Here is an 18,620-nt window from a genome sequence, read left to right on the forward strand (position 1 = left end):
AATGCCTTAGAGATTTTTTTTTTTACAGAAACAAGGAAAGGTAATATCGTACTGTATACTCTATCATGTTATTTCTTATCACCCAAGGCAACATTTATTAACAATTGAAGTGTGTACGATCTATTCCAACTGTTAAAAATTGCTGTTGAACTACTGTAACTACTGAAAAGTTTCAGAACTATTTAAAAGATCATGAAGCTTGTTATATATTTTTGTTGTCTACCAAATAGTAGAAAGGCAATTTTTCTAGCACAGAAGAGTGAGTTATTGCAAAGTTATTGCCAGTTACTGCCAGTGTAAGTTGATGCAAAATAATCATAAAGTGCGGTTTGCTTCTGCCCATTTCTCCCCACAACCTATGTCAATATTCAGAGACCGCGTTTATATGAGGATACAGTTTCAGAGCCCTCAGTGGGACAACAGATGCCTAAACCACAGTGTTGGGGAGAGGAGAAAAAGTGGCTGCCTAAGCATGTTTACTTTCAGCGACAAGGAAGCTCTAACTTGTCCCTAAGTGGTGACTCACTGGGTTGGGACTATAAAAGTAAAGGTAACTGCTCTCTAAAGCACCAGGGCTTCAGACTTCAGAAATCCAACACGATGCAATCAAGACTTTCATCCATCTTCTTTTTCTTATTGGGTTTGTCATTTTGCCTGACAATCCCTATTCCCCTTGAAGATAGCCATGAATTCACAGAGAAAGACCTTCAATTTGCAGAGGTATAGTATAAAATATTTCATTTGCATGTTGTATACATAGTAAGTTGTGTAGTTACAACTGTTTGGACACTAGGCTTATTACTTCTTTTCCCTTTCTTAGCGCTATCTCAGGACTCACTATGACCTCCGTCCAAATCCTGCTGGCGTAATGAGGAAGAGTGCCAACACAGTGGCATCCAAACTTCGAGAAATGCAAGCCTTTTTTGGCTTGGAGGTGACAGGCAAATTAGATGAAGAAACATATGAGCTGATGCAGAAACCAAGATGCGGTGTCCCAGATGTGGGGGAATATAACTTTTTCCCTAGAAAACTCAAATGGTCAAAAACTAATTTGACATACAGGTAAATGCATGGCATTTTGAGTGTTATTACTGTTATTACCTTCCTTCCAGGCACCTTGTCCCAATAGGTTGCTCAGATTATGAGGTCGATGGGAGAAGAATGCATTTAAGTTTAACAAAATTCGTGTTGCAGTTTAAAATCCTTACAGCCCCTTTCAGAAAGGTCTCCCAAGCCCACCTTACAGCCCAAGGAAGTAAATACGATTTTTTTCCATTGCACTGTGTCATGGAGGAAAGCTGGTGTGGTGTAAGTTATTAACTCCTCATGTGGCCCCCATGTAGACACTGGGTGTATCCATGGGGCTGAATGAAAGAGGTGTAGGGACTAAGATCATGCACCTCACCACTGATCCTCATAGCGTTTAATCTCTAGGTAACTCCTTTAGCTCTGCTTTGAACCTAGTTTAGTGTCTGCTTCACAAAGGTCCTTGTCCTGGATAAAGCAGTGTAGATGCAAACCCATCTGTGTTAATGTGGCTGTGAGAGCAGGGACTGATCCTTGTCCCTCTCCCATTTCACAATCCAGATGTAGATACCTATGCTTGGTCAGACAAATACCCGCACCATGACCTCAGAAGGTTGACCTTGGGAAGCTACGGTGCAGAAAGGTCACAGAGTAGCTCCTTCTCCCTTAATACTGCAAGGCCATCAACAGGGGGTTTTCACCAGCTGTAACCTGAGTTTCTTTAGCAGATTCCAAATACGGTATCACTGAACTCTATCGGTTCAGTATCTGGTGATAAATCTTACTTTAATTTGGATGATTCTAGCCTATAAAAAGCTCTTTGCATCATGATTTCCTCCTCCACAAAGTAAGGATCATTTTATATGGCATCCAAAAAGTTTGAAGTTACTGATATCATTTAACTTAATACAGAATATGTCTGTAATTTTCTATATCTTCTGGTGCATATAAAGCCACTTACAGAAAGCTGTTGGATCATTTCAGATGTCTGAATAATTTAAATAAAAATAGAAGTTGTTATTTTAAATTTTTTTTAATACTGTATGCAGCTGCCGAGCTCTTTGTTTTTAGATAAAAACATAGGCAGGAAAAAAGCAAAAAATGTTAACGAGGTGTACAGTCAGATAAAAGTGTATTACACACTTTCTTCAATTCACACAATTTAACTGGAGATATTAATCTGTTTGACAGAATTATGAATTACACTTCAGATCTGAGACGTGCTGAAGTAGACAGAGCTTTCAAAAAAGCGTTCAAAGTTTGGTCTGATGTGACACCGCTGAACTTCACCAGAATACGAAGTGGTATAGCTGATATCATGATCTCCTTTGGCACTAAAGGTATCACAGAACCAATTATTTTTATATTATAGTTATATTGCTGCCAATAAAATGGGATAATTGATTTCATTGTTTCAAATGTTGTTTTACAGAACATGGTGACTTTTACCCCTTCGATGGACCCTCTGGATTACTAGCTCATGCCTTCCCCCCCGGTCCAGACTACGGTGGAGATGCCCATTTTGATGATGATGAAACTTGGTCAGATGATTCTAGAGGTAACAGAAATTCTGGAAATTATTTGAAATGTTGGTAGATGGACAATTTCATCCTGATATCTGTAAACAGTTTGCTTTGCCTGTTTACTGTTCATTAGTCATTATGTTTGTAGTTTACACATAGGAAGCTGGGTTTAATCTCCAGTCATAAATGGAAGTATAACATATACCTACCATAAATTTTAAGATACACACCTCGTGAGTGCAGTGATTAAAAAAATGCCACGAACAAGTATTTTGTCAGCTTGGCATTTCACTGAGCTTGAGGACAGCTATTTCTGACCACAGACTTCTGGGAATTACCTTACTGAAGATTGTAGAAAACATATACTTAACTGAACTCCAAATCAGCTACTTGGATCTAATTTGAAAATTCTTCACTTTTCCTATTCAGGATGAAGAACAATGTAGAACAAATAGAACAAAACACTATTTTTTTTCAGCACTGTGTTATTTCACCCTCCTGGCATTAAAGCTAATTGCTGCAATATTGAAAACAATATGGACCCTCTACCTCACAAAAATGTTCTTGATTTGACTAGGACTAAGACTTTACCCCAGAGCCTTCCAGTGTTGCTAAGAAATTTCAAGAAATCTAAATCTGCCTACAGAACAACATTGTCAAATAAGATTTAGGTTGAACACCAGCTATGAGATACTCAATCGATTAGACCCTTATTAAAACAAACCCCCTGGTAGTTTGAAAAAGATGAGCAATTATACGTCATTTTTCCATTAATCCAGTTGTCTCCTTCATTGTCCCATACGTTAAAGCACGATGCTAAGGTTAGTTGATTAGTCCAAGTCCACTTTGGTAATACAAGGAGCTATATATTTACTTTCACTGTGTTTTTTTATAGGGTATAACTTGTTTCTTGTTGCTGCCCATGAATTTGGTCATTCACTGGGACTTGAACACTCTAGAGACCCTGGAGCTCTTATGTTTCCAATTTACACATACACTGGAAAAACTGGTTTTGTGCTTCCTGATGATGATGTGCAAGGGATCCAAGAGCTCTATGGTAAGTCTGTATAATATACAATATATGTTTCCTGTGTCATTATAACATGATGTAGTGCACAGTTACTAAAGAGCTACAGATGTTCAATAGCAACAGTTATGACTGATTAAGACCAATTCACTGGATTCTTGGCAAACAAACTTCAGGAAAAGAAGATGCTTAGATTTAGTAGTTCTGAGGGGGGAAAAAAAAAAGGAAGTAATACTGCAGAGTACAGTTGGTCACTGTGCTGCCTCCTTTGGTGGTGGTGGGTGGGGAGCAGAGTCCTTATACTTTTTTACCTGCCTCAAAGAGAAGTCTAAAGGGAGAAACAGAAATATCCATGTTTCATCATAGAAAAAATAAAACCTTGGTGGACCTTCAAAAATTGGGATGAAGAAAGCAAGTTCATTTAACATTTTTGCAGCACAGCTGAACTACAAAGTTCATGAATGTATTTGGCCAAAGGAGAGAAAGAGAGAACAGATTTTCCTCAGTACAAATAGTTTGCCCATTATGCTCGTCTTCGTCGTGCTCTTTGGGAACTCTTCCATGTCCTATTCAAGATCGTGATCCACAGAAAGGAAATGAATGTTGTCAAACTTAGATCATACTATATGATTCCAGGTGCTGGAGACAAAGATCCCAATCCAAAACATCCCAAAACACCAGAGAAATGTGATGCAGATTTATCACTTGATGCAATAACAGAACTTCGTGGAGAAATGCTGGTCTTCAAGGACAGGTAAAGAGACTGCCATATCATGGATAGTGGGTACTGGATAAAATTTGAGCAAGCAAACCCACCATTTTAGTTTTTTACTAAAGAATTGAGTAAACATAAATTTAAAAAATCACAAACCAATATAGATGACTCTAAGAAACTACATCAGATATCTTTTTAGGCAGGATTTATAATACAATTGCAGACTTGACTTTCCAGTAGTATGAAGTGAAGGTGATATGGCTGAAGACTAACACCATTTGTACACAATTTTCATTCCATGGGGCTTTCTTCAACATGCACAGATCTACTAACATTTATTTGAATGAAGTTGTACTACATTCAGAAGCCTTACATGGGGCAGCAGTGTTTCTCTTATTCTAAATGAAAAAAAGATTTGTTTGTTGTTGTTTGAGGTGATCACTGTGTGAGTGACAGAAATGGTCTGCAGACAGGTGACTATGAGGAAAAGAAAGGTCTACCAGGGGCTCTATGTATTGGAAATTCTATGCTGTGAAAGAAATATAATTCTCCATTAACTAATTTTTAGCATAGCACATCAAAGATACTGCCATTCTGTAGTATGACAAAAAACCATAAGATATATTTTCTTTTTCTGAACTAGGTTTTTCTGGCGACTGCACCCTCAGATGGTTGAGGCAGAACTGGTGTTACTTAAATCCTTTTGGCCAGACCTTCCAAATAAAATAGATGCTGCTTATGAAAACCCCATCAAGGATCTTGTGTTTATGTTTAAGGGTGAGTTTTCAATTTTGTTGTTGGCAGAAATATATACATATTTAGTCAAGCTCAGTAAGTGATGTAAAGGTAAACACCCTACCTTTCTTGCTCAAAAAACACTGTTGGCTTCACCCCATGCAAATCTATACAATTTTCAGTGACTTAGGGACAATTAAGCTCAGACATCTAGGATCATAGTTAGAATAAATAGTTTAATACCTGCTGAGTATGTGACCTAAGAATCTGTTAGTTGTATGAAAATAAGGATCATGGCTTCCATATTTTATTCTGCTCTCAAAGCTGAGCTTTTACAAAACATTCATACTTTGTTCTTATTTTCAGGAAAGAAAGTCTGGGCTTTGAATGGCTATGACATAGTTGAAGACTTTCCTAAAAAGATATATGAAATGGGGTTTCCGAAAGAAATGAAAAGAATAGATGCAGCCGTCCACATTAAAGACACTGGCAAGACTCTCTTTTTTACTGGAAATAAGTACTGGAGGTAAGCTGGAGACAGACTGGTGCTTGTTTTCGGTGTCCCTAGTCATAACTTTTCCAGAAGTATCAAAAGATCAGCAGGTTGTTTCAAACCAGGCTTTTGACAGTGGCTCACATGTTTCCAGTCTGTGCTTTTCATTGGTGCTATAGCTGTGTAGGATATGTCATAAAGGTGTATGCAAGACTTTTATGAACATATAGGCATAGCCTTTAAAAGCTGAAAGAATGAAGGAAAAGAAAGGAGTATAAAGTGCCCTAATCCAGAAGAGTTTCTAATATGGTCATGTCTCCTAGGCAAAATTCCCATCTTGCCTCTCTGAGTTGCTTGTGTGACACAAAATGGTACCAGTGCTGTGAGATTAAGAAATCTATCCCACCCTAGGATGGCTGGGTTTTGCTGTCCCTGAGTGGGGCTTACAGCCAGGCTTGATGCATGATTAAGATGTTACCATCCCTTCCCTGTATCTCTGTGCCAAGCAGCCTTGGGGTAGGCTTGTAGCAGCAATACATCCAGGTACAACCATCTCTATATAACATGTACTTTATAGATCAGTTCTGAATATGTAGGTTCATTAGTTTTCTGTTTACTCAGCTTGTACTACTCGTGGAAGAGTGCCCTGGTTATTGCTCTGAGTTTCACTATTGCACTAGACATAAGGTAGAATCATGGAATGACAGAATCATTTAGGTTGGAAAAGCCCCTTAAGATCATCAAGTCCAACCATTAACATAGCACTGCCAAGTCCACCACTAAACCATGTCCCTAACTGCCACATCTACACATCCTTTAAATACCTCCAGGGATGCTGACTCAACCACTTCCCTGGGCAGCCCGTTCCAATGCTTGACAACCCTTTCTGTGAAGAATTTTTTTCCTGATGTCCAATCTAAACCTCCCCTGGTGCAACTTGAGGCTGTTTCCTCTTGGGCTATTGGTCATTACTTGGGAGAAGAGACTGACACCCACCCCACTACAACCTCCTTTCAGGCAGCTGTAGAGGGCAATGAGGTCTGCCCTCAGCCTCCTTTTCTCCAGGCTGAACAACCCCAGTTCCCTCAGCCTCTCCTCATCAGACTTGTGCTCCAGACCCTTCACTGTTTCTGTTGCTCTTCTTTGGACACGCTCCAGCACCTCCATGTCTTTCTTGTAGTGAGGGGCCCAAAACTGAACATAGTATTCGAGGTGTGGCCTCACCAGTGCCGAGCAGACAGGGGCGATCGCTTCCCTGGTCTTGCTGGCCACACTGTTTCTGTTACACACCAAGATGCTGTTGGCTTTCTTGGCCACCTGGGCACACTGCTGGCTCATATTCAGCTGGCTGTCAACCAACACCCCCAGGTCCTTTTCTGCCGGGCATCTTTGCAGCCACTCTTCCCCAAGCCTGTAACGTTGCATGGGGTTGTTGTGACCCAAGTGCAGGACCTCGCGCTTGGCCTTGTTGAACCTCATACAGTTGGCCTTGGCACATTGGTCCAGCTTCTCTAGATCCCTCTGTAGAACCTTTCTATTCTCAAACATGTCAACACTCCCACCCAACTTGGTATTGTCTGCAAACTTACTAAGGGTGCACTTGATTCCCTCGTCCAGATCATTGATAGAGATATTAAACAGAACTGGCCCCAAGACTGAGCCATGGTGAACACCACTTGTGACCGGCCCAAGGTACTGAAAAGCTGCTGGCTACTTCTGATGTGGGTAACCTCAAAGCACATAAAGGGCACAGGCAAAACTCCCAGGCTGTTTAAATCCTCTGAATTTTTATTTTCTTTTGTTTTTAATATAGTTATGATGAAGAGGCGGAGGTTATGGAAGCAGGCTACCCCAGGCTGATAGAGGAAGAATTCACAGGAATTGGTGATAGAGTGGATGCAGTCTATGAAAGAAATGGTATATAATCTGATAGTGAAACTTAATTACAATTAGCTGTTGTTGAAACTTGAGATTAATGCCCTGTGGGAAGTTCTATCATTTGTACTTTTGATTTTTTCACATTAACACTTCTGTTCTTGACTGAATCAGGGTTCTGACCTAAATTGCCCTTTGGACAAGGCGCTCTTGTAAACTGTGTACTTATATATTTGAGGGGCCAAAAAAGACCTGTCTCCTTGCTTAGGGAACCTAAAGTGATACGCTAAATATAGAAGCATTATAAAGTATCCATTCCTTCAAATGGAGCCCATTCTTACCCAACTCTTCAAGGAGTGTTTCCAAGTCAGAGTCTTACACATTAACAGGCAAACCCTTTATTTTCCTAAGCAAATGTTATATAGTAATGAAATGCAGAGCTTAACACTAAATTAAAATATCAGTTATTTTAAAACACGAATCCAGGTCTGGTAAATGTAATGCAGACCTTGGAAAATTTAGCTCAGCATTCTACATACTAAAATATCACATTTAAAAGAGTTATTAAAAATGAAACCAAACAGGATTGGTTTTATTTGAAGGATTATTTTAACATGACAACACAGTTTTCTCAGGGTTAATTCATTTTAACTTTACTTTTCCTTAGGTTATCTCTACTTCTTCAACGGTCCACTGCAGTTTGAATACAGCATCTGGAGCAAACGAATTGTCCGTGTCCTGCATACTAACTCTATATTTTGGTGCTAATTACAGATGAGTGCCATGCAATAGGCTGCAGAGCAGCTTGCAGTATGTGGAAATAATTATATGGGCATATAGATTTATTAGAGGACAGCAAGGTTCTGTGAATAAGCACTGGCTACCTACCACCAAATGTATACTGTATATATGGAACTATATAGCTGTATGTCAGTCTGGGACTGAATTAACTTAATAAGAAAGAAGAAAGGAAATTATTAGCATTTCAAGGGGCATTAGACCATTTAAAGTTTATCTAGTATTAAAGTGAGATGCTGGATACATCCTATGTGATCATGAGCACTATTAATTCCCAGATATCTGAGCATGTCTAGCATCTTTCAAGGATGTCCTAGCATGTCCCAAGAAATAGACCTGATAAACCCAGGAGTGTCGTATTTTTAAACTAATCCTTCAGCTCTTTGTGAAATACCTGTTAACATACTGCGAATTCAGATGTGTAAAGAATGAGTCAGGACTGCATGGTGACTCCCTGAGCTGGATAACACCGGACTGCAACCCTGAAGTTAGAGAACTCAAAAGTGTTTGAATGAGTCCCCATTTGAATGGGAACGTCCCCCTGGAAATGGATGCCCTCTCATCTTTGGAATGACCAGAAGGTATAGAAGCAATGAGGTGTCATTCCAAAGCAGAGGGAAAAGCAAGAAAAGGGAATAATGTTCCCTGTAGAAATCATCAGACTGTATGACACTGGGGAAACCAGAAAGAAGTAGCAGCAAGAGAATCATGCAGGTTGAAACCTTGCATGAAGCTACATATGGTAACACAGCCCATGTTTTCAGCTGGTGTAAACTGAAGTAGTTCAAGTGACATTTACAGAGGTTATGCCTAGCTGTGCCAGCAGAGAACCTGAACAATCAGATCAAAATATTCAAAAGAATACCTATTTTCATGTTGATCACTTTTTTCATATCTATAGCAATTGTTTCAGTACAATGTAAGATTTCAGTTTTGTTTTGTTTTGTTTCGTTTTTAAATCAATGCAAATGATGTGGGACTGTGATTATTTTTCAGTTTTAAAAAATATTATTAAATAAACTGGAGGAATAAAATGACATTGTGAAATGACTCAGCACTTGTCAGGCCAGAGCTGGAATACTGTGTTCAGTTTTGGTCCCACTATGCAAAAAAGATGTGGACAGGCTGGAGAGGGTCCAGAGAAGAGCCACAGAGCTGATCAAAGGACTGGGAAGCTTGCCGTATGAGGAAAGGCTGAGAGAACTGGGCTTGGTCAGCCTTGAGAAAAGAAAGCTTAGGGGAGACCTTATTGCCGTGTTCCAGTATTTAAAGGGTAGCTACAAAGAAGATGGAGGCTCCCTTTTTACAAGGAGTCCCATGGAAAAGAGAAGACGTAGTGGGTGCAAATTACTCCTGGGAGATTCCAACTGGACACAAGATGAAAATTTTTCATGATGAGAACAATCAGCCATTGGAATAATCTCACCAGAGAGGTGGTGGATTCCCCAACATTGGACACTTTTAAGATTTGGCTGGGCAGGGTGCTGGGCCATCCTGTCTATAACTTGCTTTTGGCAAGAAAGGTTGGACCAGATGATCCTTGAGGTCCCTTCCAACTTGGTATTCTATGATTCTGTGGCTTAAATTAAAATATCATATGCTACATGTCATAAAAGCAAAACAGAGCTATTGGACAAAAGAAAGAAGGAACCCTAGCCTGTGCATTTTATTAACTAAAATTTTCACCTTTATTTAAAAATCATTTTTTTCCCTTTGAGAAAATGAATTTTATAGAAAAGAGAGGAGAGAAAGACAGAAAGACAGAGAGGAATAAAGAAAGAACTCTCAAATCTGCAGAATAAGAACTAAGTTAGAATTAGCCCTTATCATTACAGAAAGTATGAGAAAATAGTAAGAAATACTGTGAAATTCAGTTCCACATTAATTTGAATGCCAAACATTAATATTTAACTGAAACAACACTGTTCTCTTCTGCCTCCTCAAAACCAACCCCTAAGTCAATCCATCAGCCAGGCGTGCCAAGCAAAGTCCATCAACACTGAATACCCAGCATAAGTTATCAGGCTTGCCCACCAATGGGCTAGGTGAGTTTAAACCTGTAACTTACATGATATAGATGGTCCAGCAAGGTAACCTAACAGATTTAGTGGTCTCTTCTGACTATAAAAACTGTGAACTAATGAATTCTAGACCTTAATATGCTTAAAGGAAATGCAAGGAATTAGAGCCGAAAAAAAACTTTACAAATGGAAACACCTAAAGTGGTCTAAAATCAAAGTTCTCTTATATGACATACTGATAAAACTGTTTGAGAAAAAGTCAGTACAATTGTCTATGCATAATAAACAGAAATTCATTCATTTATATATCAAAATCACTTTTGACAGACATGGTGTGCCTGAAAAAATAAAGCTTGATATTGGGCTGCAGTTTAGCTTAATTACTCTGCAGTGAAATAAGGTTCTGGACATGTAACCCCCCTAATCCTCATTATTCTTAGTATAAAGACTTGGTGGAAATTTGTGTCAAAATTATAAAGGGTCTTCCATAAGGGCTAGTTGCTGAGTCTGAGTGCTCTGAATTTCAAAAGTCTGACCTGAGCCTCACTGGGGCAGGAAATGCAAAGGTGCACAGGGAAGCAAGGAGACGTCAATGAACCACTTCTTCACCAAAAGGGTTGTCAGGCTCTGGAATGGGCTGCCTAGGGAGGTGGTTGAGTCCCCATCCCTGAAGGTATTTAAAAGAAGGATAGATGAGGTGCTTAGGGATATGGTTTAGTGGTGGGACGTCAGGGTTAGGTTAAAGGTTGGACTCGATGATCTTAAAGGTCTTTTCCAACCAAAGTGATTCTATGATTCTATGAATCCCTTTCATACCTACATGAATTTCTGTTAAAACTGAACATTTGGCAGGGAAAAAAGCTACTGCATAGGAAGCTGAATCTTCCAGAGGCTTCAACATGATCACATCCAGCTGCTCCCCAGCCCAAACAATCAGATTCCTGTTTGCCACTTGGCTGACTGGAAGTAGCCTTTGGCACAAGCCCAAGCAAGGCTCCAGCTCATGCTTCTGCATCCCCAGTGAGAGATGTGCGCTGCTCTGCGGTCAGCTCTACCTCAGCTGAGAAAAGTACCAGGCTGTCAGTTCCTGGCATTTTGTGATGAAAAAATGGAAAACAAAAACGCTTGTGCTGTGGAAGTGGAAGGCTGAGGTCAGAGCCAGAGGGGCCCTGACACTGCCGTCAGCCAGAAGGGAAACCTCACCACAGGACACGGTGCCCGGGAACCCGCTGCCATCTCATGAGAATAACATTGCACGAGTACCTGGTGCGGACCTATATGCAATATTGCCAAAGGCCATCAAGTATTGAAAAAAAATGAGCCCTTCCCTTGAGACAAAAATTGAACTGACTGCTTTCCCTGAAATGTCATGCGTGAGGGAAGGAACGTGAGAGGCTGAGACAGCTGTGTCCCAGGGTGTAATATAAGCAGAATTAATAACTTCCCAGCAGGTTGCTAGTTCTTATGCGGAACTACACAAATCCACCTAACAGTACATGAACTGTTGTTGATTAATATGTCTTTTATATCCATTTTGATCTCCACTAAGAATGATCATTTGGAAGGGGAGAAAGGATAAGGCAGGAAAAGGAATCTGTCAGATGCTCCTCAGGACTACTTTCTGTGCTGGTTACCTGGTCCTGAACAAGTAGGACTTAGAGAATGTGAATATATATTCCAGGAGAGAAAGAAGTGAGCAAACATCATTTAAACTTTCCAAAGTGAGAAACTAGACAGCTGTCCTCTAAATTCATTAATACCTTGGAAGGGCAACAAACCCTGTAAAGAGGTACTGTGAGCTACGTGAGATTTACTACAAGCTGAGAAACTGGAGAAGGAATTAGATCTTATCAGGAAAACTATTTTTTTCTCAGCATAATGTCCAGAAACCTGCTCTGAGGACACTAGATGGCAGTGGCAGCTTTGCCTCTTAGAGGATCTGCACAGAACCAAAAATAATATGGTGGGTGAGGGAGCCGCAACTAATTAGAGCAAATCCTTACATTGGGTGAAGGTATAAAAAAACCCCAACACTAGTAAGTACAATTTAATGATTATATTCTGTCAAAGTGTGGGTCTCTGAGTAATAAGTTAGGCCGTTAAAAAGTTTAGGAAACAACTTCTAACTATATTCACCGTTAAGGCCACTATTGATGGTCTATTGTCTCAACATCAATGCAATACACATAAAACACTATACCCCGTGGATAGTCCTAGGAATAATGTAGACCCCTAGTTTAACTTCATTCACTGGAAAATTACACACACACATACATAGACATATTCCAGCTCCTCGGGAATATGAGAGTCTTTCAGGATACAACTCAATTTCTGAAAGAAATGACTGCAGAATATGGAAGTAAGGCAAAAGTGGAGAAAAACATCAGTTGCAAAGAACCCAAGAAAAACAGTATAAATATGATCAAAAGTGTCTGAAATATCAAGTATGTGGTCATGTTTGCTTGGAAGAACTTACAATTTCTAAGCCTTTCGCAGTTCATTCTGAGCTAGTATTTCCAGGCTTGTGAATATTTTACAAATGAAGAATATGGTCTTAATCTTTGAATCCTCAATACCGCCCAGGTCAGTAAGACTACTGAGCATTCTGAGCTAGGCAGAAATTGACTTTCCTATCCTGAAAATAGTTTTGAGACTTTAAAACATCTTTACTGTCTGCAATAGAAAGAAACAAGTAATTCTGGAAATTTTTAATGGAAAACTCTTTGTCCTCTGGAACAGCCTGTAGCCATATTGTCAGTCAGCATAGTTACTGGGCCTGGGGGAAGAATACAGTTGCAGTTTTTTGTTCAGATTGATTTAAACAAGGCCCTAGACCTCAATCTTCTAGGTGAAAGAACTGCACATTCACTTATGTTGTGGTGAGTTTCTTTCCATCTGCCTGTGGCAGGTACATCCGCCCCCCGCTGGAGATTGGGGCATTTGGCATGGTGATCGCTGGCTTTTCACTCCCCTTTCCCATGATTTTTGTGCTGCATCCTGCCCCTGGGCACAGACCTCCTTGGTGGAGGGGACAGGAGAGGCAGGAGCCCTTGGCCCTCAGAGAGGGTCCACAGCCAGTGAGGCACATTGGTTTGGAGAAGCATCTGGACCATGACCAGTGATGGCCAACAGACAGGGCCCAGAAGCGGTGAGGTGCCTTGCCTCAGAGACGCTTCTAGATGACCATGGCTCAGATCCAACCCAGGGTATAAACAGGGCACTGCTGGAGACCCGCTTTGAGCGGTATTCTTGGAGTGGGGGATATGAGTTCGAAGCCTCTCCCCTTGGGTTGGGACACCACCTCAGGAAACTGCCTGGGATTGAGTGCCCTCACTTCCTTCTGGTGAGTGATTCCTTCTGGATATATATCCTTGAGTGAGGCTTTGCCTTCCCCCCCGCCATCCCCCGGGGTGACTGATTATGCCTTCTGGGTACCCATGAGAGGGGGAGAGCTTCCCCTTTGTAAGTGTGTGTGTGTGTGCCCACTTTGGACCATCATTCTTCTGTGTATTGACAGGTAGTAATAATACCCCGACTGACAACTTGAACCTGTTATGTGTTAAATGTTATCGGAGGGTTGACTGATTTCAGTTTGCCCCTGTTTCTCATTGTTTTTTGTTGTAGTTTTGGCTGTTTTGTGAAATAAAGTTGCTGAAGCTTGTCCTTTGTCTGGGTTAGTTCTAGCATACCTCCATGATGCTGTCCTGCTGGAGATGTTTCCTCTTTAGACAAATACAATTAAACAGAACTCTCTGGAAAGACTGACTACCCACTAATTAGAAAGCTCATCTGGGGTGTAGGATCAAGCCCTCCTGTCAATTATGTTTGGGATTTTTTGTGCAAAATGGGGTGTCTACACATACCGTGAGTCAACACCAATTGTCAGTTTTGCTGGTTCTGCTGTTTCTGATGAAAAAGGATGTTTCCAGAGAAGACCTCACCAGTTTTCCCTAATGCAGTACAGAGGCTACAAAGTCCACAGAGCCTGTGTCTGGCCTGTGATTTTCCTCCTTCCTACCTAACAGTCTTCATGTGGTTTACACATCCTTTTTAGTCACAGCCTTTCAATTACATACTGCAGTTTGCATCTCCAGCCAGTGCTGTTCAGGAGTGGCTCGGGCACTCACTTCAGCTACCCCCTCCATGTCGTACACCATTTTCTCCCATACACTGTGCTATAGAGAGTGCGCTCTGCCCCTGTCTTCCTCACAGAAAATGGATGAGGGAGCATTTTGCTCCAAGAAAAGTCTTTCCAGGCAGCAAGAATCCAGCTATGGCTTTTTTACTTACATGTCACGTAACAAATTTCCTATGGCCATAATAATATGGGACGATGGAGTTGTGTCTGTATCTAAGTGAGCCACTCAAGTTGTATCTTTACTTTTTGCACAGACTATACCAGGGTCCTACCACCAGGCAGTAGGAGGCTTATGAATCGGTGTCCCGAGAATGGTCACATCTATACACATAGTCTCTGCTGGACCTTACATGACCCTGTTCTGCTCTTCTTAAAAGAGACAGATGAGCTATTTCCATGGTCAAGTATTGCTTTCTCCAGGCCAGATGACATTATTATGGCACTCTAAGTTCACCATTACAGGGACTGCCAGCCTAGGAAGAGAGTAAGAAAAATTCCTTTTTATATCTGCATGACTTGCATTGTCTAAACATATTCTTCACAGGACTATAAAATGACATAGCCCTGAAGTCTTCAGAGTTTGCCATTCTAAGGAACTTGGGGGGGATCTGTTGGGAATCAGCTGTGCCTGAAGGGCCTGGAGTTCACAGCGTCCTTCCCACTATCTGTTTGTCTAACAAATGTCCTTTTCAGGCTCAGCTTGGGCTGTCTCCTAAGTCACATCCTCCACTGTGCCCCATCCTGAGACAGATAAGTAGTTCAAGAACTGTAAATGCCTGCTACACAGGAACAGCCCTACACTAACCTAAGGGGCATTAGCAAGGGAGCACATGCGAAGAAGTATAGTTGGGAGGAGGGATCCACTTTAGAGGTTGCTTTTGCCTGTGCTATTTGCTGATGTCTCCTGAGTGGTCCACGCAGACAGTCCATGATCTCAGGCAGGAAAGACATGGGCAACTGTAGCTTTGGCTGGTGGAGTCAGTGCTTTTGGTAGAGGGTCCAAGATAATTTAGGTTGACTTGGTAGACAACCATGACTTCAGGGCCCCAGCAGTCAAGGCATACCATGCATATGAATTAAATTAATGGTTCCAGACTGTTTCCAGGTGAATTAGGAGATCAAGTCCTTCCTGACCATGGTCCCTGCTGCTGTTGAGGACATAAAGGTGCAGAAAGTGCCCTTCTTTAGGGCCAACTGAGAGTTATTAATGCTAATATAGTATTTTACATTGTTAATATTAAAAACAATTACACTGGCACAGTTTTGTATTGTCAGGGTTGAAATTAATATAATTGATGCACGCTGCTTGCATTATGACTAATGATTCAGGGAAGGACTTAGCTCCAAAAGGCTTCACTTCTTCTTCATTCACACTGTCCAGTGAATTATCTCTCTCCCTATATTTACCACTGGGTACTCTTCAGGTCAGTTGGTTCTGGCCTGGGCTTATAGGGTACCTCAATAAAAGAAGGTATGCGGGCCTTTGAGCAGGTATCATAGAAGCCTTGGGACATGCTGTAAAGCCTTGTCCACTGAGTACCAGTGAGCAGATGTCACCACTCACAGGAGTCACACCTGAGAGGTTTGAAGCCAGATATCTAACCCTCTGCAGGCCTCCAGGTTCTGGCACATACATGTCTTGGCCATAGAAAGTTGGTAACTCATAAATCTTACCCCTGATCCAAAGTATGTGTTCTTTTGCTATAGCACATGGGTGGATAATGGCAGGAAAATCATGCAGAGCTGCATGATAGGGTCAAAATCTGCAGTGGTGCAGAGAAGTCAGGGTAAGACAAATTCCAGAAAAACTTGGTCATGGGAAGCTGCAACAACCCATGGGATAAGATGTCATGTCTGAGGTCTCCCAGGTCAAACTAAAGTGTGGGTACCCCAGGATAACTAGAAGACGCCTGCAGTGCCACGGAGTGCAGCTTCAACAAGGAACAGCCAGACAAAGTGACTCACCAGGGCAGTGAGGATGTGGCCAGGCAATTGGAATAACTGAGCTTAGTAAAATGCATGCTCTCCTTGGTAAAATGCATGCTCCCCTTCTAGCTACATATTTTGATCTTTTAGTCTCAGCCTATTAGATTAGACCCTGCAGGCAAAAGTCGTAAAGGAAAACAATTTTTTATGATTCTCACAGAGCCTAGAAACAAGACTAGTTTATGCCCCAAAGTAGCCTGTATCAGAGACTTAGCTGATGTCTGGGCTATCTGGCTGAAGTTTTCAGGAATCATCCGAGGAACTTTTCTCATGGAAAGTTTGGGTGTGTCACACTAATAATTTATCAGAGTGTTTTATTGAAAAAAATGCTTTGGGAACATTTTTTTGTAATTCCAATGTGGAGGTTCTGTTTCAAAACAAATGGAAAGAAGCTTCGATATGATCATTGGTCCAAAAATTAGCTTGCATATGAAAACAGATTTCCAACTGAGGCCAATTCCAAACTAAGAGAAGCAAAAATTAAACAAGGCTGTCATTAAGTACCTCAGAAGTGTCCTGTCTACAATTCTGTTGGAAATCACGGTGCAAGTAAACTTCAGCCATAAGGAAATTATGTGATCTCAGCATTCCTTGGAAATAAAATGCACCCAGTGCTACCTACAGTGACACAAAACGGTGAAATGACAGTGTAGTAATATAAAAGGGAGATACAGAACTATAACAGAAGAATCAGGATGTAGTGGGAAATGCAAAGCAAGTGATAGCATCAGTTTATTTCCAATTACTTAATTTGTGTAACTGTTATGAGCATTTAAAGTGTGCTAACTAAGAAAGAAATAATCAATAAGAAGCCCTGCTAGGGTCTGAACCAAAATTCAGACAAAATAGAAATCTCAACGTTGACTTCATTTGGCTTTGGTTCAGGTAGTAATTGCCCAGGTAAGAGCTGCTTTTACTGACTCTACTTGGGAAACTTATTCCTCTCGTACAAGCAATCTCGAGTTTAACACTAACTTGAGAGAAGATGCTAACAAAATATGTGCTTTGTTTTGGACAAGCACCTGGATCTGTTACCATTCAAGTGTTTCCACCAAAGGACAGCAGAAGCCCTTCAGCAGTTTTTTGCTGGGTGCCAAGCAGGAAACACACAGCTCATGGCTTCGCATTGGGGAATTTTCTGCATTATGTTCATGAGACTTGGAGTATGAGTTACACGCTCTGAAACTGAGTCATTTGATGCACAAAGTAAATATCGGATGTGGGCTCACTGTCCCTGTGTGAGGCTGTACAAGCATCAGCTCCAGAGGGAAAAATACTTGTTGAAAGTTCAGGCTCAAACAAACTGGTACTGTGCATGCAGCCTTAAATAAACACCAGAAATTTTAATTTTTATAGTTCCTCTTGCACCATTAACAGCTTTCTGAATTGGATTTTTCATGGCACTCCAAGGAATGACTTGCATCATATTGACACGTGTTTAAAGTGTGAAGTTTCTCCTTGGATCTAATGATTACAGTTGCAGAACATCAGAATTGCCCAACTGTCGAAATCAGAGGCCGTCTCAGACTGTCCTATTGCTCTCTATCCTTAAAGGAAGTGAGGAGTAAACAAAATCCCGTCATGGAATATTTCAAAAGCTGCTGAATTTTGCATTTTCTTTAGATCTTTCTTGCGTAAATACAGGTGTTTTTTAATATCCACATCCTCACATGAATCACAGATATAAAATAATAAACTCTGTAGATTTTTTGTGCATTATTTATTCTTAAACTATTGTCCTAGTTCACTGAATATGTTGTTGTTCTTATATTGAGAAACAGCATAAATAAGAGCACCTACTTTCTGTAAATCGCTTGTTTATGTACCTTTAGCAGATCTCTCATTTGTTTTAACTTTAAAAATGATGTTACATTTTTTTGCCCTTTGATGTGAGCAATATTTTTTTAATTCTCCTAGCAGCTTTGGCAGACTTTTATTCTTGCTATCTGCTTTGTTAGTCTGTGACCAGAACTAGATGCAATATTCAGGTCAGACTGAATCAGGTCATTATGTTTCTAGAATTATCATCAATCTCTTTGTCTGTACTTTATAACCTTATTTTTTATAGACAGGTTTACTCTAACCTCTGTTATCAGAAATGCCATCTAATAAGGGAAGACAAGCCAAGGGAATGCAATTTTAGGAATTCCTCCAAAATTACAGACAAATAAGCAGGAGTCAAGGTCATCATCAGTATTGTTTTGGTGATTAGTTATCTGCAGTTTACCATTTTCTCTGTGTTTATTAAAGGTCAGAGATTTACAAGTTCAATGTGTGTCAACA

The 18,620-nt window shown here is 40.6% G+C and overlaps 1 protein-coding gene across 1 annotated transcript; it reads left to right on the top strand.

Annotated features, from left to right (window-relative positions):
* The first annotated feature begins 600 nt into the window (after nt 1-600).
* LOC104128903 (collagenase 3-like) lies at nt 601-8,162 on the top strand. Its single transcript, XM_009641759.2, has 10 exons — nt 601-720; nt 821-1,062; nt 2,218-2,366; nt 2,459-2,584; nt 3,445-3,606; nt 4,213-4,330; nt 4,935-5,068; nt 5,393-5,552; nt 7,333-7,436; nt 8,062-8,162. Exons 1-10 carry the CDS (start codon nt 601-603, stop codon nt 8,160-8,162), a joined length of 1,416 nt encoding a protein of 471 aa, XP_009640054.1.
* Nucleotides 8,163-18,620: the final 10,458 nt, after the last annotated feature.

This window comes from Egretta garzetta, unplaced genomic scaffold (assembly GCF_000687185.1).
Source record: "Egretta garzetta isolate BGI_Z169 unplaced genomic scaffold, ASM68718v1 scaffold547, whole genome shotgun sequence".
Taxonomy (NCBI): Eukaryota; Metazoa; Chordata; class Aves; order Pelecaniformes; family Ardeidae; genus Egretta; species Egretta garzetta.

Coding starts and splice junctions, on each gene's coding strand:
- LOC104128903 (XM_009641759.2), top strand. CDS start 601: ATGCAATCAAGACTTTCATCCATCTTCTTTTTCTTATTGGGTTTGTCA. Junction 2,585..3,444: donor TTGGTCAGATGATTCTAGAG/GTAACAGAAATT, acceptor GTTTTTTTATAG/GGTATAACTTGTTTCTTGTT. Junction 4,331..4,934: donor ATGCTGGTCTTCAAGGACAG/GTAAAGAGACTG, acceptor TTTCTGAACTAG/GTTTTTCTGGCGACTGCACC.